Below are 17,560 nucleotides of genomic sequence, written 5' to 3'. Positions count from 1 at the left end.
CTACGTCCACGAAGTCAATTTCGTATTTGTTGCACCGTTACGTGCTGGTGTTAAAAAGACTAAGATGGGTGCTAAGGGAATCCAGGCCTGGAAATGAAACGATACGAATTTTAATGTTTCAGAGGAGGAACCGAGTCCACGAGGCACGCCGTGCAGCTCATCAACGCCCTGATTCAAGACCCTGCCAAGGAGCTGGAGGACCTGATTCCCCGGAATCACATCCGCACGCCTGCTGCCAACACCAAGATCGGCTCCACCTTCACCACCTCCACCGGAGCCACCAGCACCACTGCCGCTGGCAACAAGGCCCTGGTGTCGGTGGTGCCTTCCTCCTCCGTGGCGTTCCAGCCTTCCTCGCCCTCCACGTCACAGCCTGGCAGCAAGCTCGCCAAGAACCTCTCGGCCACCGTTCGCCCGCCTTTCCCGGTCTCTCTCCCCCTGGCCTACGCCCATCCTCAGCTGGCCCTGCTGGCCGCGCAGACTATGCACCAAATCAGACACCCCCGCCTGCCCATGGCCCAGTTCGGCGGCACCTTCTCCCCTTCCCCAAACACGTGGGGCCCCTTCCCCGTGCGGCCCGTGAGTCCTGGGAGCACCAACAGCTCCCCCAAACACAACGGCAGCGGTGCCATCCGCCCCGGAACCTCCCACGTGGAGTACGCTGGCAGTGCGCTGCCCCCCTCCGTCACCGCCTCCCCTCCCTCCAGCACCTCGCAGCCCCCCGCCTGCCTCACCAACAGCCCCACCCCCTCCTCGGTCCGGAAGCAGCTGTTCAGCGCCGACCCCAAGACCAGCAGCGCGACCTCCGTCACCGCCACCGTCACGAGCGTCTGCAGCACGCGGCCGGCCAGCTCCCCCGCCCCTCTGCACAGCGCCCAGTCCGCCGCGCCCCCCACCCCGCCCCCGCCGCCCCCCATCGCGCCCCCCGCAGCCAAGCCCGAGCCCTGCACTCCCCCGTCGGCGGCTAAAGAGAAGCCGGCCGCCGAGCAGCCCTCCGGAGCCGTCCTGACGCCGGCGGCCGCGCTGGGCGGCGCCTCGGACAGCAGCAGCGTGGGGGCCGGCGGGGCCTTCTGTTCCGCGGCCTCCTCGATGTCCTCGCTCCAGCCCCCCGCGGGTGCGGCCGAGGCCCGGCAGCAGCAGCAGCTGCCGATGCCCTACAGCTCGGGCGCGGAGCCAGCGGCCCCCTCCAGCCTGGCTGCCACGCGCCCCGTCGCCATGTGCTCCAGCACCGTGACTCACACCAGCAACACTTTACCTCACTTCGCCGCCCCCGCCCCCCGGGTCTCTCCCCGCATGCAGCCTGGCGCCCCCTTCTACTCCATGGTCCCGGGCAGCTCCATGCAGCAGGAGCAGCAGTCCGTGTTCGTGCCTCCGGCCCAGACGCAGGAGGCCATGAAACAGCCAGGCATGCCGCCCTCCCTGCAGCTCTCCTCGACCATCAGCATGATGAACGGGTCCCAGATGCACATCAACCACGGCAACAAGGCCCTGCCGCCCAACTTCGGCCCCGCAGCACTTTTCAATCATTTCAGCAGCATTTTCGACAGCAGCCAGGTCAGCAACAATCAGGTGTGGGGCGCCTGCCACCTGCCCACGAGAACCCCCCCTGACCAGGCCTACAGCGCTCAGGCCACATACATGAGCAACATGGCGCAGCTGGAGAACGTGCTTCCCCCAGACGGCTCCAAGGCTCCTGGCTTCCGCTCCGCGTCCCAGAGGATTGTCACCAGTCCGATCGGTAAGGCTCATCCCGTCTTGTTCCCTTCTGTGTTTGTGTACTCCGATTAGACAAGCGCCTTGTTCATCCTTACGGTAACTCGGATGTGACTGCGTATAGCTCATAACCCTATGAGAAAATCATCTGTCTGACGCAAAACCTTTTGTCTGTTCAGCAAGTACTTTAAAATCATGGTTTGCAGGGCAGTTTGCTCCTTCGTGCACGATGTTTTGAGTATTCGTACAAGCACGCCTAATCTTAGGCTGTTTTTAAAAGTTTTAGTTTACAGAATGGCACGTTAATGAAGTTACTGTGCTTTAGTGAAAGTAACAGCATTTTTATACCGATCTGGCTTTTTAAAGATTGCTTGGAAGCCAAAGGTTTTCATTTTTTAAGGGGGAAGTGTTTAAAACCTATTCTTCTATTTGTTTTAGGAATGCATGCTCTAGACCCTTCTGGCAATTCTATCTCTTCCTCTTCTACGCCACTGACAAGCTTTGCTACAAGCATATCAGGGAGCCCAGTCTTTTTACAAGGCCCAGCTCCTGTAGGGACTCCCAGCTTCAGTAGACAGCATTTCTCACCACATCCTTGGAGTGCTTCAACCTCATGTATGTACTGGTATTTGCTTTCTTTGTGAAATTATTTTGTGTTGGTAAATGTTTACAGTGCTTCTGTGCTATTGCCCATTCAGCATACCTTGCAGGTGTGTTACGGTCTTGATTGTCTGAATTAATGTCCGTGCCGGTTCACCCGTTTCAGAAGGAGAGGAACTGGTGAGCGCTACAGCAGACACCTTCACACTGATAAGCACTGGGCACTATGGGGGTCCGGCATCGAGAGCGACATACCTTCTGTAGCAAGCCTTAAAGTTACTCTAGCTTTGTCAGCGTTGTCGTCTCCTGTCGTTGGTGATCTTCTAATGGGCCCTGAGAAACGCATCTTGTTATACCATTTGTGATCATGAAACTATAAACAAAATACATAAGTTAAACATCAAAGAAATTACTTTTTAACAGATATATACATTACTGTACATTATCCTACATTATGGTGTTCAGTAATTAAACACCATAGTGTAGTAATTAAAGTGCACATTAAGCAAATAATCGGATCACTTGGGTTCTTCCCTGACGTGATGCCCTACAGGTGGGGACACCTGCACAAGCGCAGGAGCAGAGCGAGGCTGAAGCGTGAAACAGCCCTGCTGGAGACGCACTTCGCCCTCTCGGCGCTGGCCATCCAGGGACAAAACGCCCCACTGCCTGCTCTTTACGCATCTCAGAAACTTTCTTGATCTCGAGTTTTATTTCAGGGGGCCGTTGGAGGTTTTTATGTCCGTGTAGGTGAAGTCATGCGGAACTCCGAGAACACGTTGACTCCCTCAATGAGCTGCTACCGTACTGAGATTACTTTCACTTTTTTTGGCATTGTGTTCATGCCATCATTTCATGACATGGTTGAAAGTACCGTCAGTTCCCCCCACACACACACGTCTGACAGAGGGAAATGAGTCGTATTTACTGTGCGAAGACGGCTTGTGGATAACCTGAGATGTACACGTGCGTTTCTGACTCGTCACCGACTCGCATTAGCCGTCGAATCAGCCCCCACACACTTGTCCTCCGAGAGCGGACCCCTGTGGTTTTCAGAGACTGCACAGGAAATCCTTGCAGGTGTTTTCCTGCTGGAGGTGTGATTGAGTATTTTACAAACGGCACTGGATGACCAACATTTCACACACGCTCACACAGCGCCTCAGCTGTCCTTTCCTAGTTAAGGACAGATGTTTCACGACAGTCTCAAGACAGGACGGTCTTAACGATGTGACTGTTGTATGTGTACAGCGTTTGTTGCGGTCTGTATTAAGGCGTGATTTGTGAGCATGAATTGTGTACCACAATCTTGTCAATATTTCAAAATGCTGCTCTGTGTCCTTTGGTGAGGAGTTCAGTGTTCATGGGTCCGACTCTGGGGCATGTATATTTTAGTGCAGTGCATGTGGTGGCTGGGCGCGCTCTTTCGGAGGGCCTGTGCCGTCGTGCCCTCGCAGTGAGACCCGGAGGAGGCCGGCGATGGCCGTGCCGGGGTAGCTGGGGCTCACGAGGCTGTTTGCTGTGTTTGTGCAGGCGAGTCCCCCGTGCCCTCCGTGTCCTCCGGAGCCTCCTCCCCGCTGTCGGCCTCCTCCGCCGCCCCCGCGCTCAACCAGGCCAAGGCCAGCAGCTCCAGCCAGGACCGCAAGGTGCCCCCCCCCATCGGCACAGAGCGGCTGGCGCGCATCCGGCAGACCGGCGCCGTCAACCCCGCGCTGCTCACCACCAGCTACACCGCGCCCGTCGGCCAGGGGGGCATCTGGTCCTTTGGGGTTGGCAGCGCCTCAGGTAAGCGTGCTGTCCGGATTGCCGACCCCACTCGTTGGTGCTGAAGTGAGCGCCCCCTAGTGGAGACTTCTGGAGTTCGTTACTCAGCTTGGGAGGACCGAACACTTGGGTAGATTGTTAAACGGCAGTTTGCAGGTAGCGCTCTCTTACCTAGATGTTTATGTGAATGTTTTTTTTTTTGTTTGGAGAAATCAATCTTCCTGTGTACTATTCTGAGAGCTTAAAAACATGAACAAGTTGGACTAGGTTCCGTTTCAAAATGTCTTTTCACCACACTCACTCTGGGCTCAGTGAAAAATGGCCACGCATACTCCTTCTGGCAGTTTGGAATAGATGTGTTTATTTGAACAGGTTCATTAATGCATGAAGTGGAGTAAACCTGAATTTAATTTACACCGATGGATAAACCATTTCTCACATTTAATCTAGTCATTAACAGCAGCTCAGAGTAATGCTGACAGTGTTCTTTTGGTCATGTTAAACAATTCCTGCAGCAGCAATTCTCAGCCAGTGTACTTTTGGATATTAACTGGTACTGCAATTTTAGAAAAGTCATTGTTTTTAGAATAGCGTTCTTAGCCTGTTGTACACTTGTACTTTCTCTCGCCCTATGAGAGTCAGTTGAATCCCCTTGGTGCGTTTAAAATACATTTCAGTATCGTGAAACTTCACAGTACCCGTTTTTAAGAGTACATAAAGCGGAGATCAGGATGTGGTTCAGGTACTTTACGTTGTTTCCCAGCAGTGTGTAATCATTCTGCACTCTTGTCTAAATCCCCCCTGGTCGCTTTACTAATCTTGGGGTGCAGGTGCTCTCTGGGGGCTGTGCAGCTGCATGAGACCACATCCCCAACAGAGGGCACCCCAGCGCTCTTGTGAGCGGGTGGCTCATCGTGCCCTCCTCTCCCCTGCAGAGGCAATGTCAGGATGGTCTCAGCCCCTCATGAGCAACCACATGATGCATCAGCAGCTGTCGGACCAGTCTGCTTTCTCCCAGCATCAGCCCATGGAAAGAGACGATACTGGAATCGTGGCTCCCTCCAACACCTTCCACCAACAGCCCATGCCCAGCAACTTCATGGACTTCCCCAAGGTGCGCACAGATACAGGCCGCTGAGCGCGTGTGTCTTTTCTTAACCGTGACAGAAGAGCTTTCCCGTTAGGGTTTCACGTTGGAGAGTGTTTTAAATAGAGTTAGAAAAAACAAACAGTTGTCTCATCGTTTGCAATATCTTGCATATCGTTTGCTTTTAGCATGCATGCCGTGCTCTTCAAGTATCATTATGACTGAAATCTGCATTTCATGGTGCGATTGGGATAGAGAATAGGTTCTTTGTAGTGAAGTCTCTGAAGAAATCGCTCCCGGGAGGCCTGTGGCCTTGTCGCCTTGCAGTCCCACAGTGCACTCCTGTGCCTGGAGCAGCTCCAGAGGACGTCCTCTTCCATTATTGGCTGGTTCTGGGTCACTCGACTGTCTGTCCAGAGAGCCAGTGGACACTTGCACATTCCCTGTATCCCCCTGCTCCAGGAGCAGAACGGAAATTTTCGTTTTTATGAAACAAGCAGGTGTGTCCTCAATCTCGCCCGTGGCTGTGTGTCTCCAGGGTTTGCCGATGTCCATGTACGGTGGGACCATGATTCCGCCTCACCCCCCCATGGCTGAAGGCCCGGGGGGGCCGCTGTACAACGGACTCCACACTGCCGACCCCGCCTGGAACCCCATCTTAAAAGTCGTCCCTAATTCTGCAGAGAACTCAGACCCCCAGCAGGTAAAATTCTAAAAGGTATTTCCACACAGTGGAGCTGGGACTCCAATGAGCCGTGTTTCTGCGTTCTTGACACTTTCTCTCTCTGAGGGGCAGGTAGAAGTGTGTGTACTAAGTTACTGCCATTAGCGGCCCTGCCAGTGGGGGGGGGTGTCTCAGGTTTATTGCAGAAACTCAGAAAATTAAACACCAGTATGTACGTTACGGTTGGAGTGTGACTCTGGGTTTCAAATAAGTCCACAATGTTTAGCCGTGACCTTTCGGTGTTTAGTGAAATAGTGAGAAATCCTTGGTTCATCATTGTCTGTATCCAGACACTAACCAGAAATCCCTGCTCAAATGTGTTTGTATTTAATTGATTAAGTGTGGAAAAAACACATTTAAACCTTGGTGTTCTTTGTGGAACTGGCAGCGTTTTATAGCGGCACGCCTGCTGTGTAAGTGTCAGTGGACAATCAATATCTTGTGATAACTGAGGTCTTCTCATCCTCGGCAATCGATCTTTTTATTGAAATGTTTGTGGTTGAAAACGTTTAAAGATTTTTGTGATATACATTCCATTTAAATTATAGCTTATTTTAATGTATCTGATTCATATGTAGGACTAAATATTTTTGAAAAGTGTGCAGTTGTGTGCAGAAATGTTCTTGTGGGATTCTGTGCTGAATCCTGAGGTGTAATCGCAGTGGGAGTGGAGAGGGGATCAGAGTGCTGACGGTCTTGCTTATGGCTGTACGTGACTCGCTAATTGATGTTTATTCTGTCATTACAGGTCTGGCCTGGTACTTGGGCACCACATATTGGAAACGTGCATCTGAACCATGTTAACTAAAAAGATTGAGGCATAACGAAATTGAAATTGAGATGTTAAACTTGTAGTGTCCTAAAGTTAAAATTGGAAGGATGGACACCATTTTTGATGTGCCTAACTAAAATTTCTGTGTGGGTTGTTACTTCTATTTACCACTGTCTATGAACAAATGGATTGCCTGTACAACAGGATACATTCTCTGCTTAGTTTAGCCATTTTGACTTTAAACCCACATAAACTGTTCTTGGGCTGTTGGCTCAACAGTACTGTAAGCTATTTATATGCAGCCAAGAACTAGATGATTACATAAAGATAAATCAGACCTTTTAGAGTGGTAAATACATGTATAATTGTTTACATACTAAAAAGGGTTAAAATGAGAGTAAATTTCATGTCGTATAGTGGCTCTACTTTATGTAGCCTGTATTAATGTGAAATATTTACCTTAATATTCAATAAAAAGATGGAACTGTAACTGTTTTGCGTCTTTTTGTAATCTACACCCCGACTTCAAAGATGTCACGAAGTAGGAAACTTAACAAATCCCTAAACACTAAAGTGTACTTAAAAAGGATCTGTACAGGGTGTTTTCAGTGCAGACATGCCAGGTTTAGCCTGTCAAAGTCTTTTTAGCTCTAACCATTGGAATGCAGGTATAGACAGACCATTGTATGAGCGTTTCTCTATATGAACAAGTCACAAGTTATTTTATGAAGTCACAAGTTGTTTTTTTTTTCTCTTTTTACAAGACTTATCAATAACCAGCCTGTCATCTGCATTTCAGCTTTAACCTCAGAAGTGTGCCTTTTATCCACTATCTGGATTCTGGCATTCGGGGTTGCTGTTTTGAGTTGTTAAAAACATGCACATTTCTAGAGCAGGAAAATAACGCACTTCATGTGCAGATGAGACATACAGGTGCAGTTACACTGTATTCCCATAGAGGGCATCGTTTCCCAGTGAATCCCTCAATAGAGAAAGGCCTCAGCATGGAGGTAGGTGGAGGCTGTGATCTCCACAGAAGGGTGAAAGTATTTGAGTGTGGGGCTCAGAAAAGAGGGACAGACTGCTAGCCAGTGACAGTTTAAAATTCAATAAAGGGACAAACCTTGTACCCTTTTTATGCTGGATATGCCTCTTTTGATTATCAACTTATCCAAGTGGCATACATGTTTTTTTAAAACATTTTAACATACCATTATTGTAAATATACCATTGTGTTAATTACACTGTCTTAATATTTGATATTTTCTAGTGGTTGCAAAAAAACTACAAGAGCTTTAAAAGAATGCCTTGCTTTTCAATACTAGACAAATGGAAGAGTTTACCGTTTAATTAAATGCAAACTTTATTATCCGGAGGGAAATTTGTTTTACGGCACAATCCGATACAACAACGCAACGAGGAGTACAAACATGACCAACTAAGAAGATGGTACAATAGTGATCCAGGAGATGAGTTACTAGATGCTAATTGAGTCGTATTGCAACGGGCACAAGACTTCCTGAGGTTGTTACTTCTACACTTGTGCACACAGAGGGATCTCCCTGGTGGGAGCAGATTCACAATGGAGGGGGTCTGTCTGTTACAATTCTTTTGCAAATGGATCTTTGATTTTAAGCATGAAGGACAGTCCTTTTGCAGTCATAATTCATAGTGAGTCCAATAAGCAAGTTATATCCTATAAATATCTGGGATTATACATTGGAATTACTCTTGGAAGGCACATATTCTACAAAACCAAAATTACTTTTTGTGGGTTTCAGGCTTTTGGTGCCAATAGTCAGATTCTGACCAAGTTTTTCAGTTCTCTGGTACAAAGTGTCATGCAGTATGGAATAACTGTATGATATAACAGCCTTTCTGTGCAACAGAAAGTGAAAATGTCCAGACTCTCGAGGATGTGTTCTAAGAGAATGGGGCAGCCACTTCAGCAGAGTGTGTAGCAACTAGCTGTGAGGATCTCCCCTGATCCCTCACATCTTCTGCAAGAAGATGATGAACTCATGCCTTGAGACACAGATCCCTCAGTGTGGCCTTTAACAAAATGAATTATTTTAGCTCATAATGAAACTCCTAGTCCACGGCAGCACCATCAGTGGATTATGTGCCAAGGGGTGTGTGTAACTGTATGGCTCAGTGCAATTGTACAGGTTTATTTACTGGTTCTGGTATAGTTGTGTGGACTGATGAATTTTTATGCGTGTCATGAATAACTAGAAGTAACCGTCTGTTATGTTTGTTAATATTTACTTGAACTGTTTGTTTGGTAAATTTCGGTGTAAAACAAAGTGCTGCTTTGATGCAAGACAAAGTTCTGAGAAATCGCACAATGAAGTCTTATAGTAAACAGCGTGTTCTCGTTCGCCTGTTGCTGTGGGGGGGCTAAGATACAGTTCAAATGACCCCCGTGAGAACATGTCCAAACAGAGCCTGTGGGAATCGCCTGTCTGTTTTCGCGTGGCGCTGCTCTGAGCCACCGTCCACATCTAGAAAGGAGGAATATTCCGACACAGCGCAGGCGTCCTCACGGCAGGAGCGAGTACTGCTGCGTGTTCGCGCACACGCGTGTTTGCACGGCCTGCCCTCTCGGGTGGACACAGTGACCCCGACCCCTCAGGGCGAACGATATCCTCCCACTCGGAGAGGGACACGCGTGGGGAAACGCATACGGCAGCCCTGGTTCACATTAGGAATAAAACGTGAAGTGGGGGGGGTATAAATATGTCGATTGAACTTTGTCATTATACTGACACAGGTGCTTAGTATGATGGAAAGTGTTCCTCATCTGTCTCTCGGGCGCAGTATATATATATACAGAACAGCAGACGGGACAATAGACAGTAAATACAATAACAATGTAAACAACGAGTATGGTACCAGTGTGACACCACCCGCATCTGTTAAAACTGCATCAGTAGACAAACAGTGCAAGATAATACAGCGATGATCAAGCGGTACAACTCGAGTAGTTCGAGTAGTTCGGCTTGCGGTCAGTTGTCGCCGGTGTGGTGTGTGTGGGTCTGTAGGAGTGCGGTCGCTGTGCGGTACAGGACGGGTGAGGAGAGGTCACCGGCCTGACGGCTCTGGGGAAGAAGCTGTTTCGGAGTCTTGTTGTGCGCTACCAGATGGTAGGGGGACGAACGCCGTGAGTGGGGTGAGTGGGCTCAGTCGTGATTCTGGTGGCCCTTTTCATTCGAGCAGGAAGCGACCGTTGCACGGCGGGGCTCCGCCGACACCCACCGAGCTCAAGCCGACGCGGAGCCGCTGGGGCGCCGTGAACTTAACGCTGGGCTGCGACACCCGCCTTCTGCTGATAAAGAGGTTTCGCGATGGGCCGGGGCGGGGATATCCGCCTTTGCCACGGCCGTGGCAATACTTGGGCGGCGTTGCAGGACCCGGGGGAGGGGGCTCAGCGCGCGGGTGTAATCCAACCCGCCGCCACGCGTGATCTTGTTGATGTGCCGTCACGTGAGCCGTGTCACGTCCGCCTTTAAAGCGGTTTGCAAATAGACGCGCACATGGTCCCTGCGGAGCCGAGCTGCTGGGGAGAAGTCTTTTCGGCTCAGCGTATACTTGTGGGAGGGGGGGTGCTTAGTTTTTTTTAATTTATTAAGGCGACCCTCGCTGGTTGGTTTTATCATTGAGAAGGAAAAAAAAAAAAGAGCAGCACAAGAAGCACAAGCACAATGTCTGCCAACTGCCAGAAGTCCAAGAGCTGCCCGATCCCCACCAGGGTGATGCATCTGAAGGACTGGTCCCAGCTGCCGGACTGCTACAGCCAGACGCCCGGCGGGACGCTCTTCTCCACCACCCCGGGAGGTAGGCCGAGGGCCGCGGCGTGCGAGTCCGCTTATGGCTGTACTCAACTTTGTTTTAAAGTGTTGTTTCTCTCCTTTTTTTTTTCTTCTTTTTTTTTTACATATAACCATCGGCGCGATGAAACTGTTCGAACCAAAACAGTGAGCGTCTTCATTTAAAAAAAAAGGGGGATTTTCTTTAATAAAAAAAACTGCCTGTTGGCGACCCTTATAAACGTCTGTACCTTTGGGGTAGGGGGGGTTCTTGACTTGCCGTCCCGCTGAAGATCGCTGTTTTTCTGGTAAAGCATTGCGAAACGGCGCTTATCCGTCGTGTTCTCGGGGGTGCGGGGTGTTTAGACCCTTACCGGCCGCACACCGGGCTGCGACGGGCACCTTTCTCCCAGGTTGATCGGGATCAGCTGCTCGGATGGTCGGGACGGACGCCGTGGCTCCTTTAAAACAGCGTCTGCCAGTGAGGAGACCGGGGCGGGCGGAAGACGAGCTGCAGCATTTCTCCTGCCACGGCTGGGTTTGCGCCTGTGCGCTTTGATTTAACGCGTCCTGCGGGGTTTTCCACGCGTGTTTGTGCAGAAACACGCAGCGCGTCTCGCAGGTCGCCGCGCTCGGTACCATTCGTCTCCAGGTGGAGCAGGAGGTATCAGCCCAGCCTGAGCACCAGGCAGAAACCCTTCAACAACACGCTGTAGTGCTTTACACGGTGCGCCTTTTCTGGAAGTGTTAAAGGGCTTTGTTGTTTCTCCATGGAGCACAGGACACCCGAAACCCACGGGATAGGTGTTCGTTTGGAGACTCGGAATATCCCCGGTTGACTCGCGCGGGGTGGGGGTGTAAGCGAAGCGGTCACTCGCACCTCGGCTACATGAGGGCCGAGCGCCTGCAGTGTCAAATTTCACATCTCGGTCTGGGATGAGAGCTCTCGGCACGGTTTGTCCTCACGAGTTCAGTTCACGTCTATATACCTTTCTAGCCTCTCTCGAGACCCGATCAGAAATGGAAGCCCGCTGGAATTCAGACCAGTTCTCCCAGTTCTGGTCACTAGCTCGGCGGAGCTCCTGAGGCACTGTCGCCGGACCTGCAGAGCGGTTGGCCTCCGGCTCTTGCCTTGTAACACTGACCCTCCCTCCACAGGGGCTTAAAACCCGGCCTTTCCTCCCGGCTGAAATGAAGACGAGCTGAAACCTGTTCCCCATGCTGGGAGAGTCCTCTCCTTGCAGCCGGACACTGATCTCAGCTGCAGGGCTCGGGGGTGGGGCACTGGTGTATTCCTGCGCTCCGGTCAATGGGACGCCGGGTGAAAGTGTGTCTTTTTACTACGGGGCTTTTCCTGTGCTGGGTCTGTGGACTTGTCCGGGTCGGACCCAGCAGAGCCGCTCGCTCGAGAGGAGGAGCTGGGGAATTATCGGCAGCCCCTCGCCTCCTCACGCCTCGCAGCTGGGGCTCTGGTGTCTGCCTCGCTCTGGAGGACAGCCGGCGCTTGGCGTCTGTGCCCTGCAGTCCAGCCCCTGCCAGCTGCGCGGCGAGAATGCGGGCTGTGACTTATCCCTGAACTGTCCCAGCAGTTGTGTGTCCTGGATCTCTTCCCGGTGAGTCCTGCCCCAGGGCTGGACTGCTCTGGGGGAACAGCAGCTCCTCATGTGGAGTAACTGTTGTTCCGAGCTGCTCTGAAAGGCTGCCCGCTGTGTTCAAGCCCTCTGCCCCTGAGAAACTGGCCGTGGTCTCGCCTGTGCGGAGGGGGGAGTACTGGGGGCCTGTAGTACTTGTAATGGCTGCCTTAAGCCAGCTGCAGTCCCTTGTGGAGCCTCCTAAACGCCAGAGAGATTCCCGTTTGCGTCCCAGTTGTTCCAGCACACCCTGGGGTGCAACAATATAACCCCATCTTACTGGGGCTACAGACCGCTGGCGCGAGGTGGGAAGGTGCTCTGGTCTTGGTCTTGCTTGGACGAGCCCCGGGTGCCTGGCTGGTCCTGTACCTGCGCCGCGCCGCGATGGGCAGCGCCCTGCTGGCTCGCCGGGGCTGAGCAGGCGCGACGGCCGATTCGGACTTGCCTGGTGCACAGGCCAGTTCACACACGGGATTTAAAAGCGGCTCAAGAACGCGACTGTGACTGTTCAGTTTTCGCTTGTACGGGCCCCACAGGGGCTGGGCGACGTGCTGTTTTCCTCCAGGAGCTGCGCTGCTCACCCACCCCGCCTGGGCCCCAGAGTGAGGCCTGGTCTGGCTGGGGACCCGCCCATTCCAGGCAGCTGCAGAAATAGCTGAGGACACGCTGTCCTGGCCAAGAGCAGCGCAGCGCCGCGCCAGGGCGGGGGAAGGCTCTGACTTCTAAGAATCTGAAAGACAAGCTGCCCCTGTTGAGGAAACTCGCTGGTCTGTGTTGCCCTGCAGCCCTGCTGCAGAGGGGTGTAGCCCCAGTAAGGGGGAGCTTCAGGACTGGGGCTGGTCAGCCGCACCCAGCAAGCCAGGCTGTTTCTGCAGCCGCCTCTTCACAGCTGGGGTGGATCAGGTGTACGGAGAACAGAGGCAGTATGTCTGTCAGCCTGCTGGGTGACTGCAGGATCGGAGACCAGCTTCTCTCCGCCTGCCCTCCTGAGCCTTCTATGTGTGCTGTTACAGGCCAGCGCTCCTGCCCTGGTCTCGGTGAACTGCGCCAGAGTGCACCGCCAGACTGCGCTGTCGCTGTGGAAAATCAGTTCTGTTCAAGTAGAACTCTCCAGGCTAGGTGTTGGTGTGATATTCTGCTCGCAACCGTTAAAGCTGTTTTCTGCATGCCGCCTTGCTATATGTGTGTGAAACCCATTACTGGACAGTAGGAGTTCTCCTTTTCTCCCTGAAGCCACACTCCTGCTGCCTTGGCTCAGCAGGGCGTTCTGTGGGCTGGCAGCGGAGTTCGAGGGGCTCATGGATGTGGTCTTCATCGCTGCCCGTGCCGGGGCAGGACAGGATGTGGTCGGCAAAATGAGCAACTAGAGAAGCAGAAACCGCTTTCCAGATGGTGCGTGTGCTTTTTGCCCTTGGTCCTTGCTGGAGCCCGAGATGCCTCCCCAAGTCTGTGTAACAGACGTCTGAGACCTGACCGAGCAGTTGTGCCCGTGCGATAGGGCCATCGCCACGCTCCCACAGGCGCTGTAGCTCATTCCCCTCCCCTCCTGCAGCACGGGGGGCTCCTGCGTGACCCGCGTCTGTGGGCTCCGTGGAGGGCGCCAGCCCGGGGCCTCAGGGTGTGGCTGGGTTAGGAGGACTGTGATCGAGGCGGCCCTGCACTTTAGGGCTCAGGGTTAGAAGTTGAAGGTCTCTTGTGCCGCCTGCACTGGTGCTGGGAGGAGGGTGAATGACCGGTCAGTGTGGGTCTGACACCTGCTGTAGCAGGCCGGGGGTCACGGCCCCAGAGGAGTGGGGGTGAATCTGAAGGTCCGAGGAGGAGGACTCGCAGGGTGTTGTGGTTTGACATTCCTGGAGACTAGTTAAATCCTTGTAAGCTGCGCTCCTGTTGCCTCTTGTGTGCTGGTGACCTGGGCAGTCCAGTGTGCCAGGGCTCGCCGGCACGGTCTCAGCCTGGCCCCTGCGCTCTGTCCTCAGGCACCCGGATCATCTACGACCGGAAGTTCCTGTTGGACTGCCGGAACTCCCCGGTCGCACGCACCCCGCCCTGCTTCCTGCCGCAGATCCCCGGCGTCACCGTGCCCGCGCTGGCGCCCCTGTCCAAGCTGCAGGAGCTCAAGGAGGAGCTGGAGGAGCCTGACAAGGATGTGCCAGGTGAGGCCCCAGGGGGGCGCCGCCGAGGGCTGAGCTCCAGTGGGGCCCCACGGACGTGCCAAGACGGTCAAAACGGGGCGCAGCAATCTTGGGGGCGTCGCGCGGGGTGAGGTGCTCTGGCTGCGTGAGAACTGGGGAGAAGGCCAGCCGGAGGAGTCGGTGTCAACTCCAGCGTGTGCGTGTACCAGGAGGAGGGAGGGCCCCAGGAGGACGGGATCACCGCCCTGCCTCTGTCCTCGGTCAGGAGTCACGCGCCAGCCCCGCCTGCGCTCTCCTGGCAGCTTCTCCTCGGGGGCGGGGCCTGGTCTCGGTGCGTCTGGCCCGAGTTAAAAACATGGACTTTATTCGTGTGGATGTGTGAGAGGTCTTCAGAATGCGGTTATCTCCCTGGCTGTCGGTATGTTTGTTTGGAATCGGTCCCAGCAGTTTCAAATCCGGGTTGATAAACCGGTTGCTGCAGCACTTATCAGACCCCCACAGACCAGCCTCTGTTTTTCCAGTTTTCTGCCGTTTTGTTTTGCATGTTTTTGTTCAATGTGCATGGACCTCTAGTGCTTGTGCAGCCTGTTGACATGGTCTCGGAGGAACCAGGCTCTCGGGTGACGCGTGATCCTGGTTCTACTGCTGGCATGTGTCCAGCAAAGGAAACGGTTTAAGATCCTGAAGTTGTGTAACTTGTGTAAAGGAGCAGCAGGGGGAGCTGTTTCTGGAGGGTGGTGGGCAGTACTTGGTGGTTGTGGGGGGGGGGGGGGAACGGAGCAGGCTGGTGTGCGTAGCTTGGGCCGGGGCTGCTGACCTCTCGGCTCCCCACTGGCTTGTGACGGCCAGTCACCAGTGGATCACGGGAGGCCTCGTTCAGAAGCCCTCTGGGCTCTGCTGCGCTTCACCCCGCTGGCGCTGGTGGCTGGGTGGGTCCAGTAGTCCAGACGGCACAGGCTCGGGGAATCCCAGGCGTTGCCCAGGTTCGAGTCGCCATGCCGTGGTGGTGGCTCTTCAGGAGCTGTGGGTGGGTTTGGTGGATCCGGTTCGTTCACAGCGGAGACCTCGTGGTTGTGCCTCTCTCTTCTCGTGCAGCCATGTTCACGTCTTTCCTTCTCTTCCAGCTGAGGACAATCAGTTCGAAATGGACATCTGACCTGCCGGCTGGCCGCTGAGGAAGAGACGGCTTCTCCCGTTCTTGTTTCAAGGAACCTTTTTGTTATTTTTTTTATCTTTGTGAAAACCGAAGGACAGTGCTCCAGCTCGGCAGCAGTGCCGGTGCTAAACGCTGCGTCTGGAGCTCGTGGGCTGGGTGGGTGGGGGGTTCGTTTTTCTTTTAATGTGGTTGTTTTATACATTTGGTCATGTTCTTTTTTTTTTTCTAAGAAGAAATGTGAAATGGGTTGATTGGATAACCGTGTTTTAAGTTAGTCTTTGAAGACCTACTTGCGATGTTACGGTCGGGCTGCTGTTCTGTCCTGCCCTCTTGTGAGAGGAACAGTCCCAGCTCCGTTTGCGGACAACTGACGATGCGACTAACTGTTCTGCTCGGCAGCTGCTCAATAAAAGACTGAAAAAGAAACTGGGACTTAATTCCTTGAGTGCTGTTCCAGTGGTGTAGTACCGTCCCCGCCAACACTACATGACTCAACGTTCTGCATATGGGTAGTGTACTCCTTGTGCATACAAGCAGTTAATGGAGCCAAGTCCAGTTTCCAGATTCTGGAGAGCCAGTCTTATGATGTAACTTTACATTCTAGTAGTAGCAATTAAGACTTAAAAATTGACTGGGATTGTCCAGTGTAAGTTGTCCCTTTTTTAAATTGTAGTCCTTCCAGGCTTTGCAGATTTTGAGTCGACGGATGAAGGTGGTTTGAGCCCGTGTCGCTGGGGCTCTGCGATTGGTCGGATCCACGAGGCCTTCGTACCTGGTCACAGGAAGCTTCCACTTCGATACCATCCCAGAGCGATTCACCTTGGGAAGGTTACAGACTGGAGGGAAACTGGATGGATTTTCTTAGGCTCTAGCACAGCTGGGCTTCCATTAACCTCTAGCGCAGCCCGTGTGATATCGGACTTGACTCCTGATAAGGTTTTTCTGGCTGGGCTTGGCTTGAATGGAGCAGCGGAAATGATGCCGATACTCGTGAGCTGTTTGGAATGTTTATCCCGGGAGAACTCGCAGGACACAGGTGTGACTTGGGGTGCTGGTTTACCTGCACTGAGGCAGGCTGAGCAATAGTTATCAATCTCGTCTGCTGTGCGAGTCTCCTCTGAGCACAGATCATCATTATTTCCATCTAAAACTTCATCTTTGCTTGGAATTTAACAAACTCGAACTGTAAGCTGCTTAAAACGCTCTGAGCTTTTATCTGTTTGCCAACTGGTCTTAGCTGTCAGATTAACAACCCTCCCAGTTTTAACCAGGGGTGGAAGAAAACGCTACCGTGGGGTTTATGTTGTCTTCAGAAAGTTTTCAAGGCCTGTGAGACTGGAGACCTGAGTGTGTGAAGAGCAGGATAGTGGGTACTACAATAAGACAGCTTAAGGCATTTGTGTGGATGATAGTCAGTGGATTCGCTTTATTTTTATTGTTTGTTTTAGAATGTCCAACAAACTTTCACCACTTCTGCACAGCTTGGACTTGGACTCGCTGGTGCCCCCTACACCCACTCTTGATATGTAAAGAAATAAAATTCAGCCTTCATTACGAAAGCGATCCTCTTTGCCAGTAACTGGATATTGGTTTGGTGTTTCAAGACAGTCCCTCAGCTCACAGGCAAACGAGTTCATGTCCAGAACCAGTCCTCTTCTGGACCTCTGTCCATGAGACACTGGGCCACAGTGTGTGGCAGGCCTGAGCCCCAGACCGCTGGGGTTTCTAGGCCGCCCTGCCCTGCCCTGCCCACACTCACCCAACGGCTGAGGGATCTCCTGCAGCACCTTCGGTCCTGGAATGGAGTTTTGTTTGGTCTCTTTTTCTCTTAAGCTGGTTGTGATCTTGAATTCTGGTCCCCTCCTGTCTCTCTCCCCCTCTCTGGTGTCCAGCCTGTGTGTTTCTTCTTCAAGAAGTTTCTTTGAGTTTATTTTGGAAAAGCGGAGTGGCGCGTGGACTGAGTTCGTCTCGATGTCGGTGTTTTTACTGTGACGGCAGCCTGACCTGCAAAATTAGAATCCCGCCGTCACCCCAGAGGCTCGTTTCATCACACACAGACACGCCCCCCCGCCGTCCTCGTCTTCGTGGCCCCGGTCCTGTGTCGGCGGCACCAGCTACTCCGTCAGTGTGAACAGACCACAGCAAACTGCTGGAGCCTTATCTCCTGCCACT

The 17,560-nt window shown here is 52.8% G+C and overlaps 2 protein-coding genes across 11 annotated transcripts in view; both read left to right on the top strand.

The window, feature by feature from the left end:
* ankhd1 (ankyrin repeat and KH domain containing 1) overlaps positions 1-7,150 on the top strand; it is a 66,737-nt gene extending 59,587 nt beyond the window's left edge. For 8 of the 10 annotated variants that reach the window (XM_088604845.1, XM_088604844.1, XM_088604842.1 and 5 more), the window contains 6 exons: positions 123-1,738; positions 2,152-2,328; positions 3,847-4,098; positions 5,013-5,191; positions 5,703-5,867; positions 6,637-7,150. In XM_088604845.1, coding sequence (XP_088460971.1) covers positions 123-1,738; positions 2,152-2,328; positions 3,847-4,098; positions 5,013-5,191; positions 5,703-5,867; positions 6,637-6,696 — 2,449 coding nt within the window. In that variant the 3' untranslated portion in view covers positions 6,697-7,150. Of the gene's footprint in view, positions 1-122; positions 1,739-2,151; positions 2,329-3,846; positions 4,099-5,012; positions 5,192-5,702; positions 5,883-6,636 lie in introns of all 10 variants that reach the window. The other 2 variants (XM_088604846.1, XM_088604847.1) reach the window with 2 other exon arrangements.
* Positions 7,151-10,160: 3,010 nt separating this feature from the next.
* Positions 10,161-15,814, top strand: eif4ebp3l (eukaryotic translation initiation factor 4E binding protein 3, like). The gene is made up of 3 exons (XM_088604840.1): positions 10,161-10,497; positions 14,077-14,253; positions 15,357-15,814. Exons 1-3 carry the CDS (start codon positions 10,365-10,367, stop codon positions 15,386-15,388), a joined length of 342 nt encoding a protein of 113 aa, XP_088460966.1. The 5' UTR covers positions 10,161-10,364; the 3' UTR covers positions 15,389-15,814.
* The last annotated feature ends 1,746 nt before the right edge of the window (positions 15,815-17,560 follow it).

The sequence above is a fragment of the Lepisosteus platostomus genome, chromosome 13, assembly GCF_059453375.1.
Source record: "Lepisosteus platostomus isolate fLepPlt1 chromosome 13, fLepPlt1.hap1, whole genome shotgun sequence".
Classification (NCBI taxonomy): Eukaryota; Metazoa; Chordata; class Actinopteri; order Semionotiformes; family Lepisosteidae; genus Lepisosteus; species Lepisosteus platostomus.
Note: the sequence above shows the minus strand (reverse complement) of the source record. Positions and strands in the feature narration are given on the sequence as shown.

Bases quoted from the DNA above. Each gene is read 5' to 3' on its own strand.
- eif4ebp3l (XM_088604840.1), top strand. From the start codon at position 10,365: ATGTCTGCCAACTGCCAGAAGTCCAAGAGCTGCCCGATCCCCACCAGG. The intron at 10,498-14,076 runs GTAGGCCGAGGG...CTCTGTCCTCAG, and splicing joins CTTCTCCACCACCCCGGGAG to GCACCCGGATCATCTACGAC. The intron at 14,254-15,356 runs GTGAGGCCCCAG...CTTCTCTTCCAG, and splicing joins GCCTGACAAGGATGTGCCAG to CTGAGGACAATCAGTTCGAA.